General features: G+C 45.9%; 1 protein-coding gene across 1 annotated transcript; it reads left to right on the top strand.

Moving 5' to 3' along the window:
* Window positions 1–244: 244 nt before the first annotated feature.
* On the top strand, window positions 245–2,446 carry LOC125517585 (uncharacterized). The gene has a single exon (XM_048682795.2). It carries the CDS (start codon window positions 792–794, stop codon window positions 1,974–1,976), a length of 1,185 nt encoding a protein of 394 aa, XP_048538752.1. The 5' UTR covers window positions 245–791; the 3' UTR covers window positions 1,977–2,446.
* The last annotated feature ends 11,893 nt before the right edge of the window (window positions 2,447–14,339 follow it).

A 14,339-nucleotide genomic window follows, 5' to 3' on the forward strand; every position in this document is an offset into this window, starting at 1 on the left:
CCGAACACGGCCCCACCCGAGACGGGACCACGGATGAATCTCGCCCTCACGTATCGCCAACAGCTAGTTTTTTTACTGCCGCGGAACCATCCCGGCTCCCCAGGCCGGAGGCATTCATGGCGCCCAACAGCCACATGGACGAGCGCGGGGCCCGCATGTCATCCCCTCCGAACGCGCGCGCGACCCCACCCGAGCCTCAGGCTCGGACAGCCGTTTGAGCCACCGAGCCGCTAAAAACCGCGACAGGTGGTGGGCGAGCGCTCGCGAAGGAGAGAAAGGGAGAGCAGAGGAAGCCAGAGTTGATTACTCCCACCGCGCCACTTCGTCTCCACCTCCGACCGAATCCGTCCTCGCCAAGCCACCATCATTGCGCCACCGCCGCCTCGCTAGTGCTGCCGTCGTGGCCGGCCGGCTGGCTTCGCGGCAAAGCCTTCCTTCTTCTACCGGAGCGGAGTGGAGTGAGCGCGCCAACCACCGCCACGCGACACCGCCATTAAAGGCGCTCACGCGGCACCGCCACCTCCATTCCTCCACGAGAAAGAGAGAGTGCGTGCGTGCGTGCTCCATTCCTCCCCTCACGGGAGCAGCAGCAAAGGCCGCCAACGCCCGCCGCACCGCGCGCCTTTAAGGGAGGGGAGGGGAGGACGGCGCGCCACCTTAAAGATTCCCACGCCGCGAGCGAGCGAGCTCTCCCGCCACGAGGTTGATCGGCGCTTTTAATTCTTCCTTCTTGCAGAAGGCCTCTTCCGCTCCATTGCGAGCGAGCTTGAACCGAGGCGCTTTCGTGGGGGATGGCGCGGCTCGGCGCTGTCGTGGCGGTGTACTTCTTGGCGGCGGCGCTCGCGGCGGAGGGCATTCTCGACCCGGTGGACTTCCTCGCGCTGCAGGCGGTGCGGAGGTCGCTCGACGACATGCCGGGCTCCGCCTTCTTCGACGCCTGGGACTTCACGGCGGACCCCTGCGGCTTCCCCGGCGTCTACTGCGACGGGAACAGGGTGTCGGCGCTCGCGCTCGGCGACCCCAGGGCCGGGTCGCCGGGGCTCACCGGGAGGCTCGACCCGGCGCTCGGCCGGATGTCGGCGCTCACCGAGCTCTCGCTCGTGCCCGGCCGCGTCCAGGGCGAGCTCCCGGCCTCCCTCGCCTCCTGCTCCAACCTCCGCTTCCTGGCCGTCAGCAAGAACCTCCTCTCCGGCGGGATACCGGACGGCATTGGCGCGCTGTCCAACCTCCGGACGCTCGACGTCAGCTTCAACCAGATCTCCGGCGCCATCCCGCCGTCCATTGCGTCGCTGCCATCGATCACCAACCTCATCCTCTGCCACAACCAGCTCACCGGTGGCATCCCCTCGTTCCCGGACTCCTCGCCGCTCCTCCGGATGGACCTCAAGCACAATGCCCTCTCCGGCGGCGTGCCCAGCCTGCCGGGCTCGCTGCAGTACCTCTCGCTCGCGGCGAACCGTCTCACCGGCAACGTCGACTCCATGCTGCCCCGGCTGACTCGGCTCAACTACCTCGACCTCAGCATGAACCAGCTCCAGGGGCCGGTCCCGGCGTCCGTCTTCACGTTGCCGCTCTCCGTGCTCCAGCTCCAGCGCAACTTCTTCTCCGGCCTCCTCCAGCCGACGAGCGACGTGACGATCCCGGTGGTGGACCTGAGCTACAACCGGTTCTGGGGGCCTCTGTCGCCGCTCCTGGCGGGCGTCGGGCAGCTGTACCTGAACAACAACCGGTTCACCGGCGACGTGCCGTCGCGGCTGGTGCAGGAGCTGGTGGGCACCGGCGGGCTGCAGCTGCTGTACCTGCAGCACAACTTCCTGACCGGCATCGAGATATCGCCGTCGTCGTCGCTCCCCTCCGGCGTCTCGCTCTGCCTGATGTACAACTGCATGGTGCCGCCGGTGTACGCGCCGTGCCCGATCAAGGCCGGCACGCAGAACACCCGGCCGGCCGACCAGTGCCCGGAATGGAGGGGCTGACATGGCTGGCTGCTCTCAGGAGCCACGACAAACACGATCGCCGCCGGATCGCCTCTGATCGGGGAGGGAGGAGGAGCAAGGACAAGAATGGAGGAGATTGCAAACGGTGGTCTCTGATTCTTTGATTAAATTTGTCAAGATTACTGGTGTTTTACTGTGGATTATTATTCTTTTTTGTTTGGGGAAGGGATAGCAACGTCACAGACAGAACAACAAGTTGGTGCTTTAATAATTGTGGTTTATAGGTGTAGTTTTTTGTTTAGCTGGTGTAAGTGTATGTGCTTGTGTCTCTGTTGTATAGACAGTGAGTGAGTAATATGGCAATGACGATGAGATGGTGGTGTTAGGATCAGTGGTGTTTTTTATGATTATCGTCAAATATGGCAATGTGGCAAGCATTCGCTGTTGAAATTTGTAGTAAGATGTTGTACGAGATTGAATGAAAATGATGAACAATGGTTACAAGCTCACAGTTCTTTTGGTTGGCGTGGTGTATAAGCATGTGTGTTGTTGATTGCGTTTCGTGATGTTATGTGTGAGAGATCATGGGATCGACCTTTCGCTGTGGGGCGTTCACGTTGTACTTGGCTTCTACGCGCTAGCCCTCTGAGCAATCATAATGCATGCATCTGCGGATCTCAAGCCTGAACTCTGGGGTCCTGATTTGTGATTACTTGCTTGCTTGGCTTGCAGATTTGCGCCGCTGTGAACTTATTAAACAACTTATGGCGGAGTGATTGTGGCACAAAGAAAGTGGTCTTCTCGTAGTGAACTCTGCTCTGCATCATTTCCATTGATTTTCCTTTTGACCCCGCATTCCCGGTGAATTCACTTTGCTCGGTTCGGCGGTTCCCCTGTTTCCTCTTGTCATTATCAACTGGTCAAGCTATTTTGGTTCGAACAGCTTTCACCTCGTGTCCGCACCTGTTCTTTTTATTTTGATATATAATAAAAGCAATTTTAATTGGACGACCCATTTCGTCCGCGCCCATTCGTTTTGGTCGGCGCGGACAGAAAAGGCGGCCCAACGCGCCGATCCAAACGGACGAGCGTCCATTTTTCGTCCGCGGGCGACCCATTCCCGGCCCATTTTTGAGCCTGATTTGCGTCGGCGCAGACACGCGACGGACGCGCGCTTGCTCGCCTACTCCTGTCCCCGGGCCCGCTCGTCTGTGGCACATTGGCCTTTCCTTCCCCCAGCCAACAAGCAACCCTCGCCTTCGCCTCCTCCGCGACGGCGCCGCCCATTTTGCCGGCGACTCTTCCAGCTACCGCCGCCTCCACATCCGCCCAGCAACGTTGTCCTTGCCCCCAGTTGCCCGTCACCGCCGTTTTGCCGCCGGGGAGCAAGCTGGTTCCCCGCCGCTGTTTCCCTCACGCCCAGCCGCCCCGCGACCAAGAAGACGCCTCGCTGCCCCAGCCACAGACGACCGTCACCCTCGTCGGACGCCATCACCCTCGTCGGACGCCAGCCGGGCAGCTAGCTGGTCTGTGGGCGCCGCGTCTCCCTCGCCGGCCGTCTCCTTCTTCGACGCCCGCAAGCTGTTCGACAGTTTGCCAAGATACGAAAATGGACTCCGCCGACGAGTTCTTTTTTCACAATTTCCTTTGCGACTCCGACGATTCGTCCGACGACGAAGAGGAGATAGTGGCTGCTGTGTTGGTCCATCACCACCTCAACAACCAGTGGCCGTTGTTCCGTGGCTCCATTCCGGGCCACCTTCCGGCGTTGAATCGTAACCGGGAGAGCGGGCATTTCCTTCTCTAGAAGGACTACTTTGATACAACAAACCCGTTGTTCAAACATCACAAATTCCGCCGCCGGTTCCGTATGAGTAGGCACGTTTTCAACCGTATTAGAGAGGGAGTGGTCGGCTATGATGACTACTTCGAGTGCAAAGAGGATGTCGTCGGCAAGATTGGTTTCTCCTCTTATCAGAAATGCACTGCCGCCATCCGAATGCTTACATACGAAGTGCCCGGTGATCTCATTGACGAGTACGTCCGTATGAGCGAGTCTACATGCCTAGAGTCCCTGTATAAGTTTTGCAAGGCTGTGATTGCTGTGTTTGGCCCTGAGTACTTGAGAGAGCCGACAGCTGAAGATACAGCCCGTTTGTTGGCGATGAATGCTAGCAGGGGCTTCCCGGGGATGCTTGGCAGCATAGACTACATGCACTGGGAGTGGAAGAACTGCCCTTCTGCTTGGCAAGGGCAGTATAAGGGACATGTCAGGGTTTGCACTGTCATACTAGAGGCCGTGGCGTCTCAAGATCTCTGGATATGGCACTCTTTCTTTGGCATGGCTGGATCACACAATGATATCAACGTGCTTCAGCGCTCGCCAGTGTTTACTAGGCTTGCCGAAGGCAACAGCCCACCGGTGAACTTTACTGTCAACGGCCACACCTACGACAAAGGGTATTATCTGGGTGACGGTACCTATCCTCAGTGGACCACTATTGTCAAGACAATACCCAACCCTGTCGGAGACAAAAGGAAAAGATTTGCTCAAGAGCAAGAGAGTGCTAGAAAAGGATGTCGAGCGTGCCTTTGGTGTTTTGCAATCTCGATGGGGCATCGTTCGGTATCCTGCTAATACTTGGAGCACGCAGAAATTATGGGAGGTGATGACTGCTTGTGTGATCATGCACAACATGATCGTAGAAGACGAGCGCCCGGAACGTCTGTACGATCAAGGCTTTCAGTTTCAAGGTGAGAATGTTGTACCTGAGCATGGAGTAGCGACAACATTTGAGCAGTTCACTCAGTTTCATGAAGACACGCGTGATTGGGAAACTCACGTGCAACTGCAAAATGATTTGGTTGAGTATATGTGGACTCATGTTGGCAACCAATAGATGTATCTTTTTTATTCGTTTTGCAAAACTATGTGAAATATTTTTATTTTTATTTAGCCTGTAAATTATACTATTTATTTGGACGGACTATTTTATTTGTTTAATTTTCATTTCATCATATGTGAGAATGCAATGTAAAATTGGGCGGCCAGCCGGCTACGTCTGCACATATGGGTCGGCACGTTGGGCGCGCTGCCGACCCATATGAAAAACAGGGTGGACGCCGGACGGGCGGCCGACCCAAACAGATAAAAAGCGGACGAAATCACCGTCCGTTTGGATCGGCCCGTTGAAGTTGCTCTAACTTGTCCTGTAAAACACACGGATTTTGCTGGGAATTTGCTCTCGGGGTTCAGATAAGCTTCGCGTAGGACGGCCGTGCCGGATGCTCCGAGCAGACAGCGGCGTAAGTGCACACTATGCTAATTGAAACTGTCGCCTCTACGCCTCCATTTAATCAACCTTTCTCCGAACCACGGACGGGGCGATGCTGAAGATGCAAGGGAGTGCCCGTACGTGATTTAAGCCCTTGCCGCGTACGCTGTGCCGTACAGGAACACAGGCCAAAGCATCAGAATCCTCGGCGATCTCCCGCGGGTGTACACGGCCCTCGCAAATGTACCAGCTCTACGTTGGCGCGAGAACAGTCTCGTGGATCTGCACGAAAACTGAAAATATACGTCGCCGGATCGGCGCGTACGCGTCCAGGCCGTGAGGGGCCGTGCGCCGGCCGCATTGCCTTCTCGGCGGCGTCGGCATTGAAGACGGCGCGGATCGCACCGCCCGTACCACGCGTAACGTGGTACTGGTGGGAGAGAAGGTGTGCGTACAATTTGGTACCGCGCGGACGAGCTTTTACTGGCCTTTTGCCGCGGTGAGCGTGACGGGCATTTACTTGCCGTACCCCGTATGCGTTCTGGTCTCTCCTTTTCCTCTTCTTTTCGTGTGGTCGAGATGTTTTGTGCTACGACAACGTGGCTGCGCCTTTGCCAAATGTACCGTCGCTCTCGATCCAAACTCTTTGTTTGCATGGAAACTGGCTAAAGTAAACTGTGATAACAACTCCTGGGTGATCTCCCGCGACAACTTCGCTCATCGGAGACGAACGCCGTGGGGGCCGTACGCCGGTCCGGTAGGCCAGCGCCGACGTGAACAAAGTGGATAGGGATGGTGGTTTTAGTCGGTGCGTGGTCCCACGTGACAGTGAAACGAGGCATCTGCTGCTGTGCTGGCTGCTGGCTGCTGCAGCTGAGCAAAGCAGGGTTTGTGATCTCTGCGGAGCTTTTTTACTTGGTCATGTCATCTGTCATGTGTTGGGGCCTCGGGGCGAGCTCTGGGAGCGTGACGCCGACGGCCGGCCGGTCTCTTTCCGTTCAGGTTCGTCTTTGACTGCTCGGCCCGGCCCCTTTTTGGCATGGAGGATGGAATGGATCGAGTCGAGAGAATTTCAGCGTCGTGCCGCAGCTGTCGCCAGAGGAAAAAGCAAAGGTTTGTCGTGGAAGAAGAAGAAGATCAGGTCGCTTTCGCCTTCTCATTTTTGTTCTTGTGTCTGAACTCTCGCTCTCAATCTCACTTTGTATTTGCAAAGCTTCTGTCGCCGCTGAAAGCAAATCGGCCGAAGGGATTCAAATCGAGACTTGGATCTGGGTAACGCTCCGTTGCGAACAGCTATTGCGTATTGAGCAAAATAAAATAAAACGAGAGAGAAAAATACTGGGTACATTATACTCCCTCCATTCTTTTATCGAAGGTGTATTATTTTCAATATTTTAACCAAGGCACATAATTATGGACTATTTAAGACAAAATTACCCTTATCTATTTAGTAGATTAGCGACAAGTAAATCATTTAGGCTAGAAAAGGAAGAGATACACGCAATCGGGAGAGATATAGTTTCCTTTTCTTTCTTTACAAGGAGAGATACATGCAATCAGGGGAGAGATATTTTTCTTTTTCTGGAGGGCCAAAGTCGGAATTACGAGAAGTATATCACTAGCAAACATGCCCGTGCGTTGCAACGGGAAAAACAAAATAATCACCTTCTCCCCCTACCTCGTCCAACTCATATTTCCACATCCTAAGAGATTGCATGGTTCAAATCCGTGTTTCGTTATAGAGAAAACACATGTTGCCATGATCAACTATTAAATGTGTCTAGGAACTATATGTCACGAGACATTAGTTGAAAATTAAAAAAATGATGGATCAACCAAGGGCGAATTTTTTTGGGACGCTAGTCCAGGACATGGGATATGATTTCTAGTCAAACTAGTAAGCATGCACGTGCAACGCACGTCTCAAACGTAAAACAGGTGAATTCACATAATATAAAAAAAACGTTTTTAAAAATATAAATCAAATGGATACAAAATGTTTGATGTCGCTCAAATTGTATTTTCAAAAGCGAGACACAATAGTGGTTATGTTGCTGCATAGAGTAATAGCAGAAAAATATTCTTATTTAGATAAAATCAGCAATTATTTATTAATGCAGCAATATAGGCATGTAGTATAGTCTTCTTTTCGAGTGTAGCCAGGAAAAAAAGTATAAACTGCCTTACGGTGCAATTATATTGTTCAAGATGCTTAATTCTCGAATCTTATTTTATTCTACTAATCTGCATAGCAAAATATATATTTGTACTAATTTGGATCAAATTATATATATTTTTTGGTTGTGTGGACTGTTAAAATTATATAGCTACCTACTATGGATAATAGGAAATAGAAGATGATATGTGACTACAACGAATTCTACATGAAATAAAGATGATTTACAAGAACTAATTGAAATGTAAAAGGGCTAGAAAAAATCCAATAATTATCATGATAGAAAATATTTATCCGGTTTTGTATGTGTTTATGCGTTGGCAACCATACCAACTTACAATGATGCAAGACGCTTTGTACGTATAGAAACTGAAATAAGTTATGAAGAAAAATAAAGATGGAAGGAAAAGTATTCTAAAGTATTTGTTAAGCTTAACCTTATCAAGCTTTCAGGTCAGCTTCTAAACTACAAAAAAATGATGAATTCTCAAATAAAAAAGAGCCAACAATTTGGAACATGCTACAAAACTGGTGAAGATAAAAAGCATTCATCCTCTTTTTCCTTGTCGTAAGGAGTAGCTTCAGCATACATTTGTAACAGTGTAATACCTGATAAAAAAAAGTTGTTCATTATTATTATTGGAGGAAAGAGGCGCACAGACAAAGAAAGAGAGGCGGTGCAAATAAGGCCTTAAACAGCATGTCTTCAAGTTTGATGACTGCAGATATGTTGGATCATTCAAAACTGCACAAGTATATAAGAATAAATATATGTGCCAAAATAGCAAAAGTTATTTGGTTTCTCTGTCATGAAACAAAAAAAAATCCGACTGAGTACGGTTTATATGATTTCTCTGTACCAATATACGGCAGTTGTATTAGGACAGATTCTTTGAAGGATCTATTTATTGGAACTCAGCCGGATTAGTTTCTTCGTTGGATCCTTCTGTATGGTAAAATTCTCTTTATTGGAACGCAGTAGAGATTGCATACCTTTACAGAACAGCGAGAGATATTCTCTAACAACAGTTACGGAGTCATGTGACCCGTTTTAGATGTATAGAATCATGTAACTGAAATAGTAGTACATCTTCAATATCTTGCCTCCTACTGAATCTTACATAATTTACTGGATTGTTGTGCAATTATGCTAAAGTGACGCGTGTAAAGTTTTCTCTAAGAATGAATCATATATTCTGATTTCCAACCTATCCCTGGAGATAGTGCCTAGGCAGGTGGAACCCACCTTAATTCCAGGTAAAGCAACGTCATACGTAAAACACACACTGATCACGAGAACTCTTTATTTTGATCTGTATCTTTTTACCAGTAATAGGAATTGGTCAAGAAAGTTAGACCTAATCCAACAAACAATACAAGGATGAATTACGAATTATGAAAGGATAGATGCCCACCATTGATTAGAAGATTTAGCTTGTATGAATCGCTATTGGTTTGATACGAATAATGACAATCGTTTCAGTATGTTAAGGATACAGATGTATTAAGTTTTTTAGTTATCCCTTTGGGATATCATTTTGTTTTAGCCGATCTTAGTATTGGTGTTGGAAGTAAACATAAGCAGTGTAAACTCTTTATCCCAAGGTTGATATTTTTTAATTAGTCATCATATCTTGAAGCGGCCAAGAATAAAGGATTCACGATATGGAATTCCATTACTAGAATAGCAATAGCTAAATGATGGTGAGCCATATCGGTCAGCCACAAACTTTGTGTTTGTGGATGGAATCCCCCAAGAAGAGTTAGAATGGCAGTTCCCGCTCCTTGAGCGGTACCAAATAAATGATTACTCGAATCAGGAAAGATAACCAAAGATCAAAAGGTCTGGTTCAAAATTATATTGCTTCATCGGACCCGGGGAAATTGCCAATTTCTTGAAGCTCGATCCCCCCCCAGATGAACCATATAGCCAAGAGAAACCATGAACCAGAATAGAAGAGCTTGCCCCACCCATGAGTAAATATTTCATAGTAGCCTCATTAGACCGTATAGGGTATCAAACCTATAGAGTTTTTGCTTCAAAGAAATAGAAATATCATCATATAGAGTCAGGGAATGGAATAGAGTCAGCGAATGAAGCATATTCATTAACAACTCCATTTACAGATCAAAAATGAAAAAAAGCCGAGTACTCTACCATTGAGTTAGCAACCCAGATAAAAAAAGGATCTTAGATACGATCGAAATCCAAAAATCAATGGAATTACACCGCGCGCTTCTGTCAAAACATTGAACTATCAAGACATCAAAAGATTTTTTTTATCGACCATGAAACTTGGGGTTTGCGAGCCAAGGTAAGATCGGCTCGGGATCATGGGACCCTTTTCTATCAGATAGGAGGGGCTCTTGTACAAAATAGACTTACTAAGTAATAACCCCCTGACTAGGATTTGTAACCCTAAGACTCCTAATGACCCACAAGTATAGGGGATCTATCGTAGTCCTTTCGATAAGTAAGAGTGTCGAACCCAGCGAGGAGCAGAAGGAAATGATAAGCAGTTTCCAGCAAGGTATTCTCTGCAAGTACTGAAATAAGTGGTAACAGATAGTTTTGTGATAGGATAATTTGTAACGAGCAACAAGTAACAAAAGTAAATAAAGTGCAGCAAGGTGGCCCAATCCTTTTTGTAGCAAAGGACAAGCCTGGACAAACTCTTATATAGAGAAAAGCGCTCCCGAGGACACATGGGAATATCGTCAAGCTAGTTTTCATCACGTTCATATGATTCGCGTTTGGTACTTTGATAATTTGGTATGTGAATGGACTAGTGCTTGGGTACTGTCCTTACTTGGACAAGCATCCCACTTATGATTAACCTCTATTGCAAGCATCCGCAACTACAACAAAAGTATTAAGGTAAACCTAACCATAGCATGAAACATATGGATCCAAATCAACCCCTTACAAAGCAACACATAAATTAGGGTTTAAGCTTCTGTCACTCTAGCAACCCATTGATACGTCTCCAACATATCTATAATTTTTGATTGTTCCATGCTATTATATTATCTGTTTTGGATGTTTATGGGCTTTATTATACATTTTTATATTATTTTTTGGGACTAACCTATTAACCCACAGCCGAGTGCCAGTTTCTGTTTTTTTCCTTGTTTTAGAGTATCGCAGAAAAGGAAAATCAAACGGAGTCCAATTGACCCGAATCTTCACGGAACTTATTTTTGGAACGAAAGCAACCCGGGAGACTTGGAGTCCACGTCATGAAAGCAATGAGGAAGCAACGAGGCAGGGGGCGTGCCCACCCCCCCTGGGCGCGCCCTCCACCCTCGTGGGCCCCTCGTGGCTCCCTTGATGTATTTCTTCCGCCTATATATATATCCATACACCCTAAAACTACCGGAGAGAACAATAGATCGGGAGTTTCGCCGCCAGAAGCCTCTATAGCCACCGAAAGCCAATCTAGACTCGTTCTGGGACCCTGCCAGAGGGGGAATCATCTCCGGTGGCCATCTTCATCATCCCGGTGCTCTCCATGACAAGGAGGGAGTAGTTCTCCCTCGGGGCTGAGGGTATGTACCAGTAGCTATGTGTTTGATCTCTCTCTCTCTCTTTCGTGTTCTTTCGTGTTCATCTCCGGTGGCCATCTTGATGTATCGCGAGCTTTGCTATTATAGTTGGATCTTTTGATGTTTCTCCTCCTCTACTCTCATGTAATGGACTGAGTTTCCCCCTTGAAGTTATCTTATCGGATTGAGTCTTTAAAGATTTGAGAACACTTGATGTATGTCTTGCCGTGCGTATCTGTGGTGACAATGGAATATCACGTGATTCACTTGATGTATGTTTTGGTGACCAACTTGCGGGTTCCGCCCATGAACTTATGCATAGGGGTTGGCACACGTTTTCGTCGTGACTCTCCGGCAGAAACTTTGGGGCACTCTTTGAGGTCCTATGTGTTGGTTGAATAGATGAATCTGAGATTGTGTGATGCATATCATATAATCATGCCCACGGATACTTGAGGTGACATTGGAGTATCTAGGTGACATTAGGGTTTTGGTTGATTTGTGTCTTAAGGTGTTATTCTAGTACGAACTCTAGGGCTGTTTGTGACACTTATAGGAATAGCCCAACGAATTGATTGGAAAGAATAACTTTGAGGTGGTTTCGTACCCTACCATAATCTCATCATTTGTTCTCCGCTATTAGTGACTTTGGAGTGACTCTTTGTTGCATGTTGAGGGATAGTTATGTGATCCAATTATGTTAGTATTGTTGAGAGGACTTGCACTAGTGAAAGTATGAACCCTAGGCCTTGTTTCCTAGCATTGGAATACCGTTTACGCTCACTTTTATCATTAGTTACCTTGCTGTTTTTATAATTTCAGACTACAAATACTATTATCTACTATCCATATTGCACTTGTATCACCATCTCTTCGCCGAACTAGTGCACCTATACAATTTACCATTGTATTGGGTGTGTTGGGGACACAAGAGACTCTTTGTTATTTGGTTACATGGTTGCTTGAGAGAGACCATCTTTATCCTACGCCTCCTATGGATTGATAAACCTTAGGTCATCCACTTGAGGGAAATTTGCTACTGTCCTACAAACCTTTGCACTTGGATTGGAGGCCCAACAACGTCTACAAGAAGAAGGTTGTGTAGTAGACATCAAGCTCTTTTCTGGCGCCGTTGCCGGGGAGGTTAGAGCTTGAAGGTATATCTTTCGATCTTGCAATCGAATCTTTTTTTCTTCTTGTTTTAGCACTAGTTTAGTTTATAAAAGAAAACTACAAAAAATGGAATTAAGTTTGCCTCATACACTTCATCTTTTTAATATCTTCCGTAAGTATGACGGAAAGGAAAATTGTACCAAAGTGTTAGAAGAAGAATGCATTAAAATGTTTGGCACTAAATATTTGAATGATGAGCATGATTGCAATGTTGTTAGTATGAACTCCTTGAATATCCATGGTACTAATGATGATTGCACTAGTTATGATGAAAATGTCTCCTATAGACATGTCAATTTTTGTGGAGTGCATTGGGTTTGTAAGTACACACCAAATAGGGAAGATAGATATTGCAAGAGGCATAAGTACTTAGAAACTAAATTGTTGCAAGAAAGGCTAGATGATTGTGCTGAAAATTCAAATTTTCTTGGCCGTACTTGTGGACTTTGCAATGAATAGGGTCATTTAGCTATCCGATGCAAATTGTTTCATGATCTAATCGTGTCCAAAAATTGTGATGACTTGATTTCCCTTGCACATTACAATGAACTTAGTTTGCTTATGGGCTACGAAGAAATGAAACGTATAACTAACTATCTTCCAGAATTTGCCCGTTATAAACTTCTTGGATTTGATCTAGAGGAAATTTATATGTATTGTGCGGTGAATTGTATTCAAAATCCTTATATTGCCAACTACATAAAGAAAACAAAACAAATAGAAGATGAAGAGAATACTAATGAAAGGGAAGAGACTTCCCAATACCGTCCTATTATTTCTTATGATGAATCAGGTAACGAGGAGGAGCCTCCTATTCAACCAATCTCATTAATAAGGGTCTCCAAAAAGAGGATTGAACCCACACATGATGTGGTGAAGAAGAAGAAAAGAAAAAGGAAGAGAGGTAAAAAGATATCTCCCCCAAATAATGCTACTCCTATTACTATTGTGCCTCATCAAAATATAATTGTGGAAGATAATAATACTTCTTATGATCTTGAAAATCTTTTTGGCACTTGCTTGGAAGAATATGATAATTGCTATACTATTGATGCTATCCATACTATTAATGATGAGAGTGATTATGCTTATGATATGAAAAGGCCCAAGCTTGGGGATGCTATGTTTGATGAAGATGATGTTTTTGAGAATATATTTGCTGCAATTAATGTTTGTCCCAAGCTTGGGGATGCTACGTTTAATGAATATGATATTTTTAGTCTCCCAAGTTTTGATATGCAAATTTATAATAATGATAGCATGCCTCCTACCTATGATGATAATTGTGATGATACTTATGCTATAAAAAGTAGTGATTATATTTATAAAACTTGTCATGATTATGATTACCCCTTTTCTGAACATCACTCTTTTAATGAGGAAACAATTAGTATTCAAGTCTCTTATGATACTCCCACTATTCCGAATGAGAAGAATTTTGCTTATGTGGAGAGTAGTAAATTTTCTATCCTTGTAGATCATGAAAAGAATGCTTTAGGTGCTGGTTATATTGTTTAATTCATTCATGATGCTACTGAAAATTATTATGAGGGAGGAATAAATGTTTGTAATAATTGCAATAATATCAAGTTTCCTCTCTATGTGCTTAAAGTTTTGAAGTTATGCTTGTTTTACCTTCCTATGCTCGTTGATTATTGTTCCCACAAGTTGTTTGCTCACGAAATGCCTATGCATAGGAAGTGGGTTAGACTTAAATGTGCTAGTCATATTCTTTATGATGCTCTCTTTATGTTTCAATTCTTATCTTTTATGTGAGCATCATTGAAATCATCATGCCTAGCTAGGGGCGTTAAACGATAGCGCTTGTTGGGAGGCAACCCAACTTTATTTTTATTACTTGCTTTTTGTTTCTGTTTAGTAATAAATAATTAATCTAGCCTCTGTTTAGATGTGGTTTTATGCTTTTAATTAGTGTTTGTGCCAAGTAGAACCTTTGGGAAGACCCGGGGAAAGTCTTGTTGATCTTGCTGTAAAAAAACAGAAACTTTAGCGCTCACGAGAATTGCTGCTATTTTTTTATTGGAGAGTGATATTTAGTTAATTCTTTTTGCAGATGATTAATAGATAAATTCCTCACGTCCATCAATTTATTTTAGAAATTTTGGGGTTCCATATCTTGCGTTGGCTACAGATTACTACAGATTGTTCTGTTTTTGACAGATTCTATTTTCCGTGTGTTGTTTGCTTATCTTGATGAATCTATGGATAGTA

This window comes from Triticum urartu, chromosome 1A, assembly GCF_056163025.1.
Source record: "Triticum urartu cultivar PI428250 chromosome 1A, HENAU_Tu73, whole genome shotgun sequence".
In the NCBI taxonomy this organism is placed as follows: Eukaryota; Viridiplantae; Streptophyta; class Magnoliopsida; order Poales; family Poaceae; genus Triticum; species Triticum urartu.